Here is a 17,586-nt window from a genome sequence, read left to right as displayed (position 1 = left end):
GCCATGCCTCTAGTGGAGTGAGCCCTAATGCCTAACGGGCATGGTAGGTCTTTTGACACGTACGCGGCAGCAATAGCGTCCACTATCCATCTAGACAGTGTCTGTTTCGGCGGGAAACCTTTGGTGCGCCCTCGAACGAAACAAAAAGCTGCTCAGAGCGTCTGAAAGAGGCGGAGCGCGCAGTATACAATCTCAGTGCTCTGACTGGGCAAAGGAGATTGGCGTCGCGTTCAGCTATCGGATGCTGGCAGCGCCGATAGGGAAATGATTTGTGCTCTGAAAGGAGTACCGATCACCTTGGGGACATAGCCGTGTCTAGGCTTTAAAATGACCTTGGAGTCACTTGGTCCAAACTCAAGACACGCATGGCTGACAGACAGCGCGTGAAGGTCTCCCACACGTTTAACTGATGACAGGGCAGTTAGAAAACGGTTTTGAGTGAAAGGTATTTCAAATCCACGGATTGAAGTGGTTCGAAAGGGGGCTTTCATAGCTTCGAGAACTACGGCAAGATCCCAGATAGGAACCGATGGGAGCGCGGGGGTTCATCCTTCTAGCTCCCTGAGGAAGCGGATGACCAGCTCGTTTTTCCCAGTGACTGGCCGTGCAGGGGTTCAGCGAACGCCGCGACGGCCGCCACGCATCACTTTGAGCGTGGATGGGGATCTGCCCTTATCCAGCAGCTCTTGTAAAAACAAGAGCAGCGACGACACCCCACATGTCCGTGGGTCCAGATCTCTGTCGGTGCACCATTTTGAAAACACAGACCATTTGGACGCATAGAGTCTTCTCGTGGAAGGGGCTCTAGCGTGTATGATAGTGTTTATTACTCCTTCTGGCAAAGCGACGGGTAGTCGTTGATCACTCACGCGTGCAGCGCCCAGCGCTCTGGCTGGGGATGCCAGATCGTGCCGCGAGCTTGAGAGAGGAGATCTGCTCTCACTGGAATGGGCCACGGGGCTGTCAGTGACAGCCGCGTAAGCTCCGGGAACCATGTCTGATTCTCCCAGCGTGGGGCTATGAGGAGCACCGAGTGGCGCGTTCCCTGATCCTCTGCATTACCTGTGGCAATAGCGAGGCGGGAGGGAAGGCGTAAAGCGGGCGGTTGGGCCAGTCCTGGGCCAGCGTGTCCTCGCTTTCGAGAAAAATACTGGGCAGTGAGAGTTCTCTTCTGGCGCTAAAGAGGTCTATCTCTGCTCTGCCGAATATGCTCCATAACTTCTGGACTGTTTGAGCGTGCAGGGACCATTCCCTGGGGAAATATTGTCTCTGGACAGTCTGTCTGGGCCGTCGTTCAGGTGGCCTGGCACGTGTGTCGCCCTCAGCGGCGCAGGTGGCACTGGGACCAACTCAGTATGCGTTTTGTCAGATGGAAGAGGTTCCTGGATCTGACACCGCCCTGGCGGTTTAGATAGGATACCACAGATCTGTTGTCCGAGCGGACCAGGGCGTGGTGACCCTGAATGACCGGGAGGAAGCGCTGCGGCGTACTCGACCGCTATCATTTCCAGACAATTTATGTGAAGGAGCTTTTCCTGAACTGACCATAGGCCAAAAACCGGAGAGCCCTCGCAGACCGCGCCCCAACCCGTGTTGGATGCGTCTGTCGAGATGACTTTTCGGCGAGATACAGCTCCCATCGTCACTCCCCGCTGATACCATTCGGCCACTGCCCAGGACTGCAGAGCTGAGATACAGGTCTGAGTCACTCTGATCGGCTGGCGGCCCGTGGCCCAAGCCCGGCGAGACGTGTGGGTGTTTAGCCAATGCTGAAGCGGGCGCATGCACAGTAAACCCAGCTGAAGTACTGCTGCGGCTGAGGCCATGTAACCTAGCATTCTCTGACATTTTTTCAGAGGCGTGAGGCTGTTCATCTGAAAGGACGCGGCTAGTCGCTGAACACGGTGCGCGCGCTGTGTAGATAAGCGAGCCGTCATACGCCATGGAGTCTAGTTCTATTCCAAGGAAGGAAATTGCCTGACTGGGCTGTAGTGAGCTCTTGGTCCAATTGACTGCAAGACCCAAACTGTTCAGATGACTGAGGAGAACTGTCCTGTGAGACAGAAGCTCCGTATGTGACTGTGCCAAAATCAGCCAATCGTCCAAATAGTTCAGAATTCGCAAGCCCTGACTCCGCAGGGGTGCGGCGCCGCATCCATGCACTTCGTGAAAGTACGGGTGCTAAAGACAGGCCGAGCGGAAGGACGGTGTATTGATAAGCCTGGCCGTCGAAGGCGAATCTCAAGAATGGCCTGTGACGGGGATTTATCTGAATCTGAAAGTAGGCATCTTTCAGATCGAGAGAAATAAACCAGTCCCCTGGCGCACATGTGCGAGGAGTTTCCTGATTGTAAGCATTTTGAGCGGTCTTTTGCGAGCACCTCGTTCAAAACCCTGAGATCTAATATTGGTCTGAGGCCGCCGTCTTTCTTGGGGACAAGAAAATAACGGCTGTAAAACCCCGACTCGCTCAGAGAAGGTGGCACTCTCTCTATGGCCCTTTTGCACAGAAGGTTTGCTATTTCTGAACGAAGCATGCAGGCTGCTTCCGTGTTCACAGTAGTTTCGAGCCGCGCTCTGAAATGGGGAGGGCGGCGATCGAACTGTAGCAAATAGCCCTGTTTTATTGTGCGTAACACCCATTTGGATATCCCTGGGATAGCTTTCCACGCTTTGAAGCGTAACGCTAGAGGGTGAATGGCCAAGTCACCCTGATTGCCGCACACAGCGAGCTGAACAGAATGTGTGAGCGCGCTTTCTGTGCTTATGCATGACTGCTCGCAGACAGCAGGGACAGGCTGTTCTGTGAGTGACTTCTCGATTGAGGTGAATGGGGAAAGAGTCACATCTGTGAAGTGATGCACGAGCATAGTCACGGGCATGGGACTTACATACAGAGAGGTGTTTGCTGGCCGTGTGACAGAGCGGGCAGAGAAGGGGCGCGCGCACGGATTCGGTGGGCGTTTATTGACTAACACTCGAGCTGGCTGTGCCCGCTTTATGTGAGTGGGCTCTGATAGGGACACGGGAAGTGTAATGCTTGTGTGTAGGGGTGAACACTGGATTGTGGGTACATTTTCTACACATAAGGCATGTTTGCTTTTTACAAGATTTCTTTGGGTCGCCGTGAAAACGGCATTTGAGTGCAGGCAAGCGGGCAGTATCACCGGCTTGTTGGCTGCTGAATCCACCACTGCAGTAGCCTGAGAGAAGGGGACTGACAGGGGGCGAAGCTTTGACGGTGGTCCGGCCGCGGCGGGACTGAGCCGTCGTTTCCTCAACAAAGCTAGGAGGACTTTGGTTGCTCAGGCTTCAGCGCAATCTTCAGCGGTCTGCGGCGGCTGTCTGAGCGCGTTCTAGGGCGGCCGCCCTGTCGACGCTGAGAAGTATGCTTTGCTGAGCTGGGCGCTGTGAAGAGGCTCGTGCAGGAGGATGGTCACGTGGGCGGCCTGCAGAGGAACTAGCGCGACGAGGCAGGAAGAGATTCATGGCTTGGGTGGCTTTCTGGACTTCCGAGAAACGGTCAACAATGCCACTCACCGCGGAACCGAAGAGACCGGACGGAGAGAGCAGCGCGTTGAGGAACGTGGAGCGTTCAGCTTCTCCCATGTCGGCTAGCGTTAGCCATAGGTGTCTCTCGGTCACAGTCAGCGCGGCCATGCACTTCCCTAGGGCTTGAGCTGCAGCTTTGGTGGCACGAAGGGCGAGATCCGTCGCGCTCCTTAGATTTGAAACAGCCTCTGGGTGCCTGCCTTTCTCATCCCACTCTCGAAGAAGGTCCGCTTGGAGGATCTGTAAAACGGCCATGGAATGCAGAGCAGATGCGGCTTGGCCGGCGGCGGCATAGGCGCAGCCAACACAGGCGGAAGTAGTTCTGCAGGCCTTAGATGGGAGCACTGGCTTAGACCGCCATCTCGCGGAGGGCGGGCAAAGGTGTGCTGCTACCGAATCCTCGACCGGGGGGATGGAAGAGTAGCCCCTCTCGGTGGCGCCGTCCATCGAAGCGAGAGAGGTGGAGACATGGGATCGGTTCCTGGCCGAGAGAGGCGCGTTCCACGATTTAGAGAGCTCGGCGTGGAGTTCCGGCAGGAAGGGAGCGGCCCGGGCCGCGGGCGCCGCGCGGCGACGGCTCTGAAGAAAGCAGCCATCGAGTCTGTTGGGAGTCTGCTCAGAGGGTGGTGACCACTCGAGGCGGTCGACGGCCTGTGAGAGGAGGCGCGTTAGTTCTTCTTCGACTCCGGCGCGGGTCCTGCTGGATTCCTGGGCCGAGGAGGAGGCTTGGGAGCCTGACCACTCCTCGCTGTCCGAAGCCATGATGGAACAGCAGCCCTTATCCTCCGCCTCGTCATCCGAGATGGCAACAGTCGCGGCCGCTCAGCGGCAACTCGCGGCGTCCGGGGCGGGGAGGGTGAGCGAGGCTCGAGGAGAGGCTCCGGCGAGGTAGCCGCTTCTAACACCGGTTCTGGCAGCCTTTGGGGCGGCGCTTCTTTCTGCGTGGCCGAAACAAAAGCGCGCTGGCGGCTTCAGTTTTGAGTGCTTCGAGTCGAGCCCGCAGGGTCGACATCGGAAGCTCCTCGCAGAGGTCGCACCCACCGTCAGCGAGGGCGAGCTCTGCATGTTCCAGTCCCAGGCAGAGAGCGCAGATGAGGTGGCGGTCTCCGGCGCTGAGAGGGGCGCGGCATAAGGCGCATTCGAGGCATCTTTAAAAAGACGCTCGTTGCTCTTTTTGTGAAGTTCGCTGAGGAACTAGCTTGCTCTAAAAAGGATACGTCACCGGATGGCGTAGCTCGCAGGATGGCTGAAGGTGGCGAAGACGGCCGGCTTTTTCGAGCGCTGTCCAAGCTTGCTAGATGCCTCTCGAACGGCGACGCGGCTTCTGCAGTTCAGAGATGCGAAGAGCTTCGCTGAATAGATGAAAATCAGGGTTCCAGCCTACGAACTTACGCTTATATGCACTCTAGCCACGCCCATTCTGGCGGGCTTTGATACAGTGACGGCACGGGCGCCTGTCATTGGACGCGAGTTCACTCAAGTTCCTCTATAGGCTGCAGCAGTTGCCGCAGAGCAACCAATGAGCTCGCTAGCTAGCCCGCTCAAGGTATGCAGCTGCTGCACTGCGTTGACAATGGATGCAAAATTAAGGATAATTTTTTGGCTTCAATATCTCAGAAAAGATGAATCTTTCCCGTAGCGTAAGCTAGCTTACGCAATACGAGAGAACCTCTCGTAAGAGAACTTTAGATATTTATTCATGCATGCTTCAACACTTAAGTTTTGTAAGATTTTACTTTATGAATCTTTAATCAAATATTCATTGCAAAGTAAATTTTTTTTGGGGAGAATGTAATCTTGTGTAAAATTCAAAAGTTAATCTCTTTCTATCTTTCATAGTCTAAGGTCCGAAATGTCCTGCGGCTTGGTCTTCACTCTCTGGGGTCAGCATTATGGGGAGATGATCTGTGCTGCATGGATAACCCCGCCCACCGCCACAACCTCACCACCTTCCTTTATGCCCTCCGGGGCCTGTTACGCAATTCACTCTCGGTCGCCATGGTGACAGTACCCTCCCACCTCATACAGGTATGGCTAATCAGAAGAGTTTTTAGTTTTAGTTCATAATAATCCTTTGCGCTTGACATTGTTAAAGACTGATGCTTGATGTCCCTTTGTGTTTGAAAAAGTGTGGAATCACTAATGAAATATGTATGATTTAAAAAAAAAAAAAATGTAACTGTTATTCACCAGGGATGCTTTAGATCAGTGGTTCTCAACCTTTTTTGGATGAATGCCCCCCTCCTTCATTCCTTTACCACAATGCCCCCCCCCCCCCACAAATTATGTGACAATTTGAAATGGGAGACTTTGTGTTATCATCTTAATTTGCTCACTGCAACTTCGATGCATTGCATAATTTAATAGTTAAGTTTTGTTTGTTTTGCATTTGCCCTTATGAAAATTTTAATTTAGTTATATATTTATTTTGTTATTTTTTTAACAGTGCTATTTGTAACAAGACCATAGAAGCACATGGAAGCAAGGATCTTCACTACCATGGTTAGATGTAACATGACTTCTATAAAACAAACTAGGGCAATTTTGTAATTATAATCAGTAAGCCTACCCTAAGTACATTTAAAAACAATAAATACAAAATATAAACATTTATAAGTTGTAAAAAAAAAGATTATATTCCCTCACTCCCCTAATGACAAATTTAATACAGTAGAGCTGAATCGATTTCTGCCTAAAGTACAGTTAGTGTTACTATAGTAAACACGTAAAAACTAGGTGGTGATGTAGAATTCTGTGTCGAATTCAAATGGTTTCCGCTTCTCGCACCTTGCTTCTCACTGATTGTGGCAGCGCTGCAAAGATCAAATGTGCTTGATGAAGAGCTTGAGATCGCACTGCTCTGTCTATTTAGCCATATCCACCTACAGAGCCATACAGGTGCATTAGCACCTATATGGCTCTATAATAGAGAACTGGTATATTTTAAGTCTAGATAAATGTTTTTATACAAAGAGGAGCTTGACGATAGATTTGATGTAATATGACTGATAAATGCCCCCCATTTGTAACCTATCCCCTACTTTAGACTGATCAAGAATTGGAGTTTATAACATTATAAATGTTATGCAGTTTATAGAATTTTTTATGTAACAAATAATTTCTGTTTAAATAAATGCTATATTCTTCAAACATTCTGATCATCAAAGAATCTACAACTTGCAGCAATGATACCTCAGACATTCTAGCCGTCAATTTACATCCCATGCTTTCTGCAGCACTCCGGGTACTTCATCTTCATGGTGGTAGCTTGTAAAAGGAACAGTGGCACACTCTTTTTCTTCTGTAGTGCTAGGGCCATCTTCATTGGGCAAGAGTGAACAATCCTTGCCTCCCATACTAGAGTTACAGATCTCTCTCACTCTCTCACTGACTTTTTCTCTCGTAAATGTCTTTTACACCTATATATACATCACCCCTTTTTACCCAGAGTAAAATATGTGCTCAGTATACTTGCTTCCTATGCTTTTCGCAAGGAAAGGGTTGACTGTTTGCCGTGACTTGCTTACCTGTGTCTGTGAATGAAGAGATCCTGGCACTTGAGGAAAGTGGTTTGTTGTGGCTGCCATAATTCCACATGAGACTTTGGCTCCTACTTTACCTAGACAGGAGGATGGAATCATCTGATCCAATCAATCAACTGGTCAAGATTGAATCCACAGTAAGCATTGGCTAAGAGTCGGACGATTGGGTTGAGTAGTTTTCTTTTTGCTTGAATATATCATCCTTATATCCCTGATGCATTGGCTAAGGGTCAGACGAATGGATTGAGCAGTTTTCTTTTTGCTTGAATATATCATCTTTATATCCCTGATGCATAATCTGGACTCAAAATTTAAGGTAAAAGTGAAAAGGATAATAATCTAGAGAGTAAACAAAATGGGTACATACAGCTTCACCTTTAATAAACCTCTCCCAACAGAAAGAATTCTAATTAGCTATCTGAGTACCCAGTACAGTTTGTTCAAAACCTAGCCCATTGGAGTGTTTTAAATGTAAAAAATATGGGCATGGATCCAAAAGTTGTAAACCCCTAACTGGTAACAGGAATATATCTCTCCCAAGAACTAATAATACAGGAATGCAAAGTGTGTCTACTTCAAGCAATATCCAGTCCAATTGGAGTTCAACAACTGAAAATCAAACTCAAACAGAAGTACAAAGAAGCTTATTTGCTCACAATCAAAAGTACTTAAAGAAGAAACCTCAAAGACAAAAAACATAAAAGATTTTGAAATGAGAGGGGTGATCGTCAGCTGCGTCTCTACTTTCTTCGAAGGCTGAGGAAAGCACATCTCCCAACCCCCATCCTCACTACATTCTATAGAGGGACTATTGAGAGCATCCTGAGCAGCTGCATCACTGCCTGGTTTGGGACTTGCACCGTTTCGGACCGCAAAGCCCTGCAGAGGATAGTGAGGACAGCTGAGAAGATCATTGGGGTCTCTCTTCCCTCCATCAAAGACATTTACAAAAAACACTGTATCCGCAAAGCAACCAGCATTGTGGACGACCCCACACACCCCTCACACAAACTCTTTACCCTCCTCCCGTCTGGCAAGAGGTACCGAAGCATTCGGGCCCTCACGGCCAGACTGTGTAACAGCTTCTTCCCCAAGCCATCAGACTTCTCAATACTCAGAGACTGGTTTGACACACACGTGTCCTGAGTTGCACTTTAATAACTGTCACTTTATAACTGTCTGCTACCTCAATAACTGCTATGTGCATAGAACATTATCTCATAGTATGTTATGTTTACATTTTTAGAAACTGTCATCTTTTTGCACTACTGAGTACTGGTCGGCGCTGCACTGTCTATTGTCCTGTTCATTGTCAGTAATTTGTTTGCACGTGCACTTTATATAGGTATATATAGGTAGTTTATATAGGTATTTTATTTCGTTGTGTAGTCTCATGTGGTCCTATGTTGGTCCTTTGTTGTTTTTATGTAGCACCATGGTCCTGGAGGAACGTTGTCTCGTTTTGCTGTGTACTGTACTAACTGTATATGGTTGAAACGACAATAAAAACCACTTGACTTGACTTGACTTGACTAGAGGTCAGTCCCCAAATGGCAAAATTTGGGGAACTGTCCATATGCTCCCTACTTGATAATGGAGAGCATTTTTATCCAGTGGATCTGTCTTGGACTCGGGGATAATTTTGCTGGGTTGCAGCACTTGGCTGCAGTCATCAATCCTTTTGTCTTTTGTCTTCAAGAAAAACAACTATTGACAGATTTTACCCTCTCTTTTAAACATTGTATATTTAAATGAATTTGGTGTAATAATATACAGGCCTCTGGTGGTACACCTATTTTAATGAGAAATTATATGATTTATATAGTCACAATAGTATTAACAGCAATCTTAATGTAACTGAAGAATTTATAAATAACAATGTTGTATGTCTTTTAATGAAGGATCATATACTTAATTACACCCAAGGCATTAATTTAACAATTTGTCACTTTTAGGATCCACCGTTACTTTTAGAGCTCTCGTAGAAAATGTGGAATGGCCTCCGTGGTAGTGACTTCATTCCACTAATTTTAACATTCAATTGATGAAGAGACGTATCAAGAGTAGAATGATGGCAACATAAAAAATAAATAAATAAATAAAAACCTGTACAATTTTCAAACTCTATGCCATGAGGGGTTCAGTACAGTACCTTGAGGATGATGCAGATCCTTTTAAAAACTTTACCAGTACTCTAATCACCATAACAAACGAGGCCATTCCAAAAACATCACCAAAAACTAAATACAACCATATCAGGGGACAAGAGTGTTCTCAAAAATTGGGGAAGGGCTCTTTTGACTCTGGCCATTAAGCAACCACCCACAACACCCTAGCATCATAGTGGCAAGTTTTGCTTTGGCAAGAACCTCTTACATTTTTATTATACATTTTTTTTTTTTGGTTGTGCAATGGTTCCAGAGATCTAAGTTTTTACGTTACTAGTCAATAATTGTGATTAATAATTACACATGACACATCCATATTTACATTTACATTTACATTTATGCATTTGGCAGACGCTTTTATCCAAAGTGACTTACAGAGCACTTATTACAGGGACAATCCCCCCGGAGCTACCTGGATTAAGTGTCTTGCTCAAGGACACAATGGTGGTGACTGTGGGGATCAAACCAGCGACCTTATGATTACCAGTTATATGCTTTAATCGTTTACACCACCACCACTCCAATATCCTTTCCATATCTATATCCTTTTCCATCATCAAATTCCCAAACTGTTTCCAAAGAACTGTCTTTTCTAGATTGTTTTGAACTTGACTCTCAATCACATAGACCAGCATTGAGGTCACCATAAGTTTGTCCATCCTGGCATACCATAACGGCCCCATGAGCCGGAGTCAAAGCGGCAACCCCCTCTGCTATGTAAATGGGGTTACGCTTGGCTGGGGTTCAGGGGGCCTGTGTGTCTAACTGTTTGAGTACATGTATGTTTGGCCTTCAGAAGAGCGTCTTCATTGGCGCGTGAACACACATTCTTTGTCTGAGGTCCTCAACTTTGCATTCAGTAAGCCAGTGGTCAGTTGCGAGTCTTTCTAGGCGCTTCTCTCATTCAGAGGCTCTGGGTTTCTGAGAGGCCCTTTTCTTTGTGCCTCCATTAGGCAACGAGATTCAGGCCACAGCCGCTGTGCTTTAAGAGTGCTTCAAAAGACAAGATCTCGCTGCTCTTTGTCTGTTTGGAGACAGGGTGCTGAAAACCCCTCTCAGGGATGCTTGGGGGCACACAGCATTGCTCAACAGTGGAAGTGATGGAGTAAACACTGTAATTAGTTTGAAAGTGCTTATGTGTAATGGATTTTAACATGTAGAGCTTGTAGTAAAGGCTCGCTTCTCTCAGACATTTTCACGCATGCGTGTGTGTGTGTGTGTTGCAAGTTGACGAGTCTGAAAGGCAGACAAGGAATAAAGGAGATGTGCACGCGCATGTGAGATTCTCCGTCCGGTTGCTTTTTTTTCTCAATGCCGTAGATAAGCAAATGTACATGGGATGATAACCGTCAATTTTCAAACCGTGGTATACCGTGTAACCCTAATTTGGACTATTGTGCATTGAGATGCCACACCTACACAAACAGACGCTGTAAGTTCAGGACCCTGGAGACCAAACATATCTGTCTGTTGAATTACATACACCAGGTTTTGGAGAGTGAAAGTGGGGATGTAAGGATGAGATGGCCAGCTTTCAAGGTCCGAGTACTAGTGATTTTAACATGACATCATGTTAAAGTAAATATCAGATAATAAAGCATACTGTTTAGTCAAACTGCACAGAATTTACTTCCAAAGAAATCCACTAAGAGTAAATACCAATCATTTAAAAAATTATCTGTCGCATCATATGAAAATTACGTGGATATGGCGAAATGTTTGCTAAATTATATTACATGGCTAATTACACATATAGTGGCAGTTCCATGGTGAAATGTCCTATGTGTGACACTAAAAGCAAGTTTTTTTTAAGGTTGAAGGTCTTTTGAGGTTTAAATCAATAAAACGTACCTCCCATACCCTTAACCTTAAACCTAAACCTAATCGATAGTGTCATAATAGCGAATGTGATTTAAAAAACAATTTCTGAATCAATAATGTCATTTTGTGGAGTTTATATGACACTTATAGCTCATGTGACAATTTTCGTGTTCTTTAGGACTTGTACCTTGGTCCATTGTATCACAAGTTCAACGCATCAGTTGAGCTACCACACCATTTGATCACTCTTGAACAAGCTTATAAATGCAGTTGGTTATGTAATGCAAATGTTAAAATGTAGCGCCTTACGAGTGATGCATTATAATAAAAGTGTGTTGATGTCATAAGATAACATTGTGAGAAGAACAGGGCAAGTTTATGAACTGATAATTTGCCATTTTTCTCCTGATTTGTGTGGAAGTGAATAAAAGTCATTGTTTTTGTAGCGCTTTAGTGTTTATTTCACCAAAAACCTGCCACAATGTGTACAACAAGCCATATAAATTTAATTTAGCAAAATATTTAAGTATTATAATGTAATGCCTATATCAGACTATATTGCTAATTCTACTGCCCCTTATATGTTTGTCTAGATATTTTGTCTGATTGTAAACTACTGCTTTCAACTCAACTTCGAGGTTTGTTTTGATTTTGGTGTGAAACTACAAATCAACATATTTTCATTACATTTACCTAATATGAGTCTAGTGCTCTCAGATCCATTTAATACATTTTATCATATTTCACTGTTTCCCACATATTAACTTCCCTAATGAGTGCATAAAAAAGGGTGTAGATTTGCATGGGATGTTAACCATATATTGGACCTCATTCATGAAACATGGGCAGAATAAATTCCTGAGTAAATTGTCCAATGATTATCAGAATGTGAACACAGTCAAATACATACAATATTGATTATTTAAGAGAATGTGGCTGTATCAAGAAAAATAATACATTTGTAATTAATGTTTTTGTTTCTTCCATTACATTTCTTCAAAATTGCCTTATAAATATTTTTATTTGAGCTGAAATTCAAACTAGGCTAATAAATTCTTATTCAGAGGTTAAAACTGTTTTGTTTCATATTTTCATTATTAATTATGAATAACACAAACATATTTAACGTAGTCTCTCTTCATCTAACTTTGGCTAACCATTCTGTTTTCTTAAATACAATTCAGGACTTTACACACAGTAGTATTGTTGTAGTAATGTTGAATTTTTTTGGCTTTATTTTGTAGCTGCGTTGAGGTTTAACCCTGTGATGATGTGGGGTTCCCTGTGACTGTCACTTACAAAGTAGCTTGGGTTTAATTTTTTATAATAGGTTTGGGAAAAAGGTCACTGCTGCTGCACATCTTGGTGCTCTCAAAGTATGCCTCAGATGAGAGGAGGAGGAGAGGGGGCTGGAGGAGGAATGAAAAAAGAAAAGGAGGAAAGAAAAGAGAAAGGGCACGTATGCATGAAAACTGCATTAGGCCTCGTCAGCTGCTACAGAGAGAGAGAGTGTATGAAATATTCAAGAGTGGTGTAGTGATAAATTTTTCACAATGGCGTTAGCTCTGTCTTTCCTTGGAGCACCTCCTCCTTTCCTGTCTTTCTTTTGTTAATGGCCAGTAGGTGGAGCTCTCTGCAGATTTGCTGCTTGTCTTCTATATTTGCATATGTTTGTGCTTTCTTGCTCTGTACAGCTAAAAATTGCCTTCTTTTCCCATCTGACTTGACTTAAGAGTTTGTTTCTGTGTTTGTGTAGTTTTACCTATGAACACATCAAGTATTCATATCAGGTCGGAGGTTTTCAGTACAGTCAACAAAGTAGAATTGTAAAAATAATAACTGTTTGCAAACAGGTTTCTCAAATGCTTCCCCCATCTTTCATTGGTTGGCAAAAAGATAGCCCCGCCCCAAACTGACACCATTGTTTGAATCAATGTTGTTGTTTTGGGCTGGTCAAGATGCTCAAACAAAGAGAGCAATACTACAGAGTCACTGTGGGGAATCAACCTATGAATAGCTTGCAGATAGTTGACTGCATATTAAGCTGAGATTGGAGAAACTATTTTTAAATTGGAAAAAAAAATGACACACTTTAGCTTTAAGGGAATATATCCATACATTTTAAAGTGAAAACATATTTGACACATGTGCAGCACAATGAGCTTGATGAGCTGTAAGCCATATTTTAAATGCTTTAGATTTAAAATAATAATAATAATAATATAATTACACCATTTAACTGCACATATTTATGAAATTTCCCTCTGACATTATGAAATAGAGATAGGGGCATTTGTTTTGGCCTGATTTAGACTAGGTTGGGAAGTTTAGATCTTTCTCTGATCTCTTATGTGGCTTCATGATCCCATTTGTCCAGACTTGTGCTCTATGGTGACACGGTATGAGTCGTGTGATCGGAGAAAGCGAGACAGACAGATTTTGAGAGTATGTGTTTCAGCGAATCAAAATGCACAATGTGTCTGAGCACCAAACGTGTGTTCCACTCTGGTCTGATTGACTTAATGTTACACGACTCGAACACAGCAGTTTAAAAGGTTGCATTATGTTGTCGAGATGATATCCTTACTAAAGAAAAACTAGCAATTCCAGTTCAGATGTCATGATGGATACTTGCATGCTTATCCAAGGATCCAAACATAATTTTGTTCCACTGAATTTTATAACTAGATTTATGACTTGAAAAAATGGTTTCCTTCTCCATTGTTAATATTAAGTTTTGTTTATATACAAAGCACTGCCCATCACTGCTAAACCAAGCCACTTCCATTGGTCAACACTGCAACATTGTGTTTCTGTTCACCCCTCGCAAATTTGTGTAGGAACATTCTTCGCCACCTGAAGCACATCAAGGGAAATTACTGATAGTGCGTATTCCCATTGAGATGACTTTAATCGCCCAAAGAATTTCAGACCCTCAAGTATGATTGCTAAGAAAAGTAAAAACACATGTCTTTTCAACAAACCTCACAATTTACACAAATTCTCACTAATTATCAGTATTTAAATGAAACTGAATAAACTTGTAAAGTTAAGCTGGTTTAAACTCTGTAAACTCAATAAAAGACAATAAATTCTGTCTCTGGAATACATATCTTAATTTTACTGAGAGATAATGATGACCTAATTCAGTTTGCACAGGAAGAGAGTGCACCTTTTAGTTTGCTCTTGGCATTTCTCTATATGTTCTTAATGCTTTTACACATTTAATTAAACTCCTCTCATATATTTCCTGTCTCACTCATTTTTCCACTCTCATTCTCTGTTTGACTTTTAGAACAGAACCGTAATGGGGCGGATAATCAGACTAAGTGACACTGCCATCGCTCTGGAATCGTTCAGAGGTTCAGAGAAAGAGACCAACACACTGTACAAAGACTACCACGGTGAGAGAAACCAAAACACATGCAAACACACAAGAGGGTGCAAATAGCAAGCATCACTATTACTATTGCTACACTATTACTTATGCTTAAGGGTTAGGGGTTTGTGCAAATCCCTAATCATACAATAAATATTACACTTTAGAGCATAACTCATCCTGCTCCATTTGTACTATGGACATGAATGATACCTCGAATTATGATAAAAGGAGCATGAAAAAGAAGGAACCTGTGTTACATCCAGAGACCAGAATATCAGAGACTTTGTGGTGGACTCCTAGACATTGGCCACTAAGCAAACCATCTAACGGCCACCCAGAACACCCTAGCAACCACCTTGCAACACCCTAGCAACTGGATAACAACACACTAAAAACCACTCAGAATATCTCAGCACCCTAAAAGCAACACCCTGGCATCCACCCACTAAACAATAGCATATTGCCAGCGAGTTTTGCATGGCCAACCACATTTTCTTCAGAAAATAAAAAAATCTAGTTTCATTGGTCCCTCGTCTTATTTGTGATTTTTGCATCATCCTCTTTCCCTGACTCTTTCAAACACACACACACACACACTTTGTTGCTGTAAAGTGCATTAGTAGAGGGGCAGGCAGGGTGGACCTCTCTCTGGCTGTCAGCTCGTGTTAGTGTGGCTCTGCTCAATCAGACGTGCTCCTTGGCAGACAAGCCGGGGGGAGATTCAGCTGCCACAGCAAACACACACACATTCACATAGAGCCCCCCGCCCCAACACAAGCACCCAGCATAGCCCTCAGGGGTGGCAGAGTTGCAGAATCAATATTTTCATACTAGCTAAAACCTCTCTGTGGCCAGACTACAGACGAGGAAGATCTTTGGGGCTCACGCTCTTTCTGTTCGGCCCTTTTTCTCTCATTCTACCTTTTTATTCTTCTTGGTTTTATTTGTCTCTTCATGTTGTATCTTTCCATCTCTTTTCTCTTCTTTTGTGTCTTTTTTTTGTTGTAAAGGTCAGTTTGTTTACAGAAAGTCCACTCTCCTCCTTTCCGCCCCTGCCCTGTTTCTTCCTGTGCTTATTTGCTAACGTAACAGCTGAAGTGGGTGTGGTTTAGAGCTACTAATGACCTCTGAGGATTATATTATTACATTTTTATTTTTATTTCGTAAATATATTTTTTTCTTCATTTTAAACTTTGTATAGATTTTTTTATGAGTAATTTAATATTTTAATTGTCACAACAAAGCGTTATGATTTATTTAATATAATTACTTTACTTTTTTTTTTTATTGTCACGTCAGTTACTTTTTCAGCAGTTTTTTATTTATTTATGTATTTAATTTTGTCAGCTCAGAATTACTTTTGCCACTGTTTTATTTGTTTTATTTTATGTCAGCTCAGAGTTACTTTTGCCAATGTGTTATTCATTTAGATTTATTATTTAAAAATGTAAAAAAGACAGATTGCAGTTACTTTTTGGCACGGTTTTATTCATCCATTTTTTTATTTAAGGTGTTATTTAAAAAAATGATGGGGGCCTGGGTAGCTCAACGAATATACTGATTACCACCCCTGGAGTCGTGAGTTTGAATCTAGGGCATGCTAAGTGATTCCAGCCAGGTCTTCTAAGCAACCAAATTGGCCCGGTTGCTAGGGAGGGTAGAGTCACGTGAGGTAACCTCCTCGTGGTCACTATAATGTGGTTTTCACTCTCGGTGGTGTGTGTGCTGAGTTGTGTGTGTATGCCGCGGAGATTAGCGTGAAAACCTCCACACGCTACGTCTCCATGGTAACTCGCTCAACAAGCCTCGTGATAAAATGCTTGGATTGGTGGTCTCAGACGCGGAGGCAACTGAGGTTCGTCCTCTGCCACCCTGATTGAGGAGAGTCACTACATCACCACAAGGATTTAGAGTGCATTGGGGATTGGGCATTCCAAATTGGGGAGAAAGGGGGAGAAAATAATACCTTTTTATTTAAAAAAAAAAAAAAAACATTTTGGTCAGTTACTTTTGGAACTTTTATTAATATTGCTTTAATTTGATAATTTTAACTTTTATTTAAAAAACATATCAGGTCAGTGTCACTCTTATTAAAATGTATTTTTTTATTATGTAAATGTTTATTATTTTAGTTTTATGACAGTTTCATAAATATTTATTTCATAGCACAAAAATGTATTGCCCTGGCATTTCTGTTAGAGTTTGGAATGCCATTAAAGAGATTGTTTTTGTGATTGTAATGATTTAATATATGTTTGAATTTGCTTATTTTAAGATGCTTTCAAACAAATAAGATGGTTAAAGTATAACGCAATCCCTTTCAGATAAAGCACTCTTTAATAGCATTTTGGTAACATATTTCTTCTTGCTGGGTTGTTTAAATTAAATTAAGTGTCCAAAAAAATTGGCGGTTTGGAATTATCAAGTTAGTATTTCCTTTTGCTGTTGATTTGTGTCTCGTTACATGGATTAGTGTTTTGCCATAAGGTTTCATAGACAATAGTAAATGTGAAGACGTACATGAGGCCACTCTTTCTCTTCTGTGGTGCGTCAACAGCACAAAGCATGTTGGGAGTCCTGTCAGAGTGAATTAACACGAGCGGAATCAGCCTAGCGTACGGGTCCCTTTACACACACACATATACTCTCTCTCACACACACACTATTTCCTCTTATCCCCCTCATCCTGGTCTTCAGTGCTCCGTTTTTAATGTCATATTTCTACTGCTCGCTTTGCAGCATAACTTAGAGAAAACAAATTGAGATGGAGGAAAGAAATGAGAGAGGGTGAAAAAGCTTTCTCCACAACATTCCCCTGTGCTAAGTGACCTTGTTTTACCCCCATCCTCCACTCACATATCTTTCTCTCTCACTCCCATCAGCCCATCTCTCTCCTCCTTCTGCTGCACTCCTTCTCTAGTATGTTTTGGTTTCTGCCTATTGGTGCAGCTAATAAAATAATGGTTGATACAATGCTATAGTTGCCAGCGTGAAAGGTGATAGCTACATGTGCCAACAGAAAAACTCAGCAGACAATAAAAGCCAGAGTCTGTTTAAAGAGGTACCAGACAAATCAAAACCTGGTAAAAATAAATATATATATATATATATATATATATAT

The 17,586-nt window shown here is 43.3% G+C and overlaps 1 protein-coding gene across 1 annotated transcript in view; it reads left to right on the top strand.

The window, feature by feature from the left end:
• Nucleotides 1–17,586, top strand: part of elp4 (elongator acetyltransferase complex subunit 4) — a 90,944-nt gene that overhangs the window by 35,560 nt on the left and 37,798 nt on the right. Inside the window, exons 7-8 of the mRNA XM_052152398.1 lie at nucleotides 5,392–5,580; nucleotides 14,379–14,487. Of these exons, the coding sequence (XP_052008358.1) occupies nucleotides 5,392–5,580; nucleotides 14,379–14,487 (298 nt within the window). The remainder of the gene's footprint in view (nucleotides 1–5,391; nucleotides 5,581–14,378; nucleotides 14,488–17,586) is intronic.

Source organism: Xyrauchen texanus, chromosome 2 (assembly GCF_025860055.1).
Source record: "Xyrauchen texanus isolate HMW12.3.18 chromosome 2, RBS_HiC_50CHRs, whole genome shotgun sequence".
NCBI classification, from domain to species: Eukaryota; Metazoa; Chordata; class Actinopteri; order Cypriniformes; family Catostomidae; genus Xyrauchen; species Xyrauchen texanus.
This window is presented reverse-complemented; position numbering and strand designations above follow the sequence as displayed.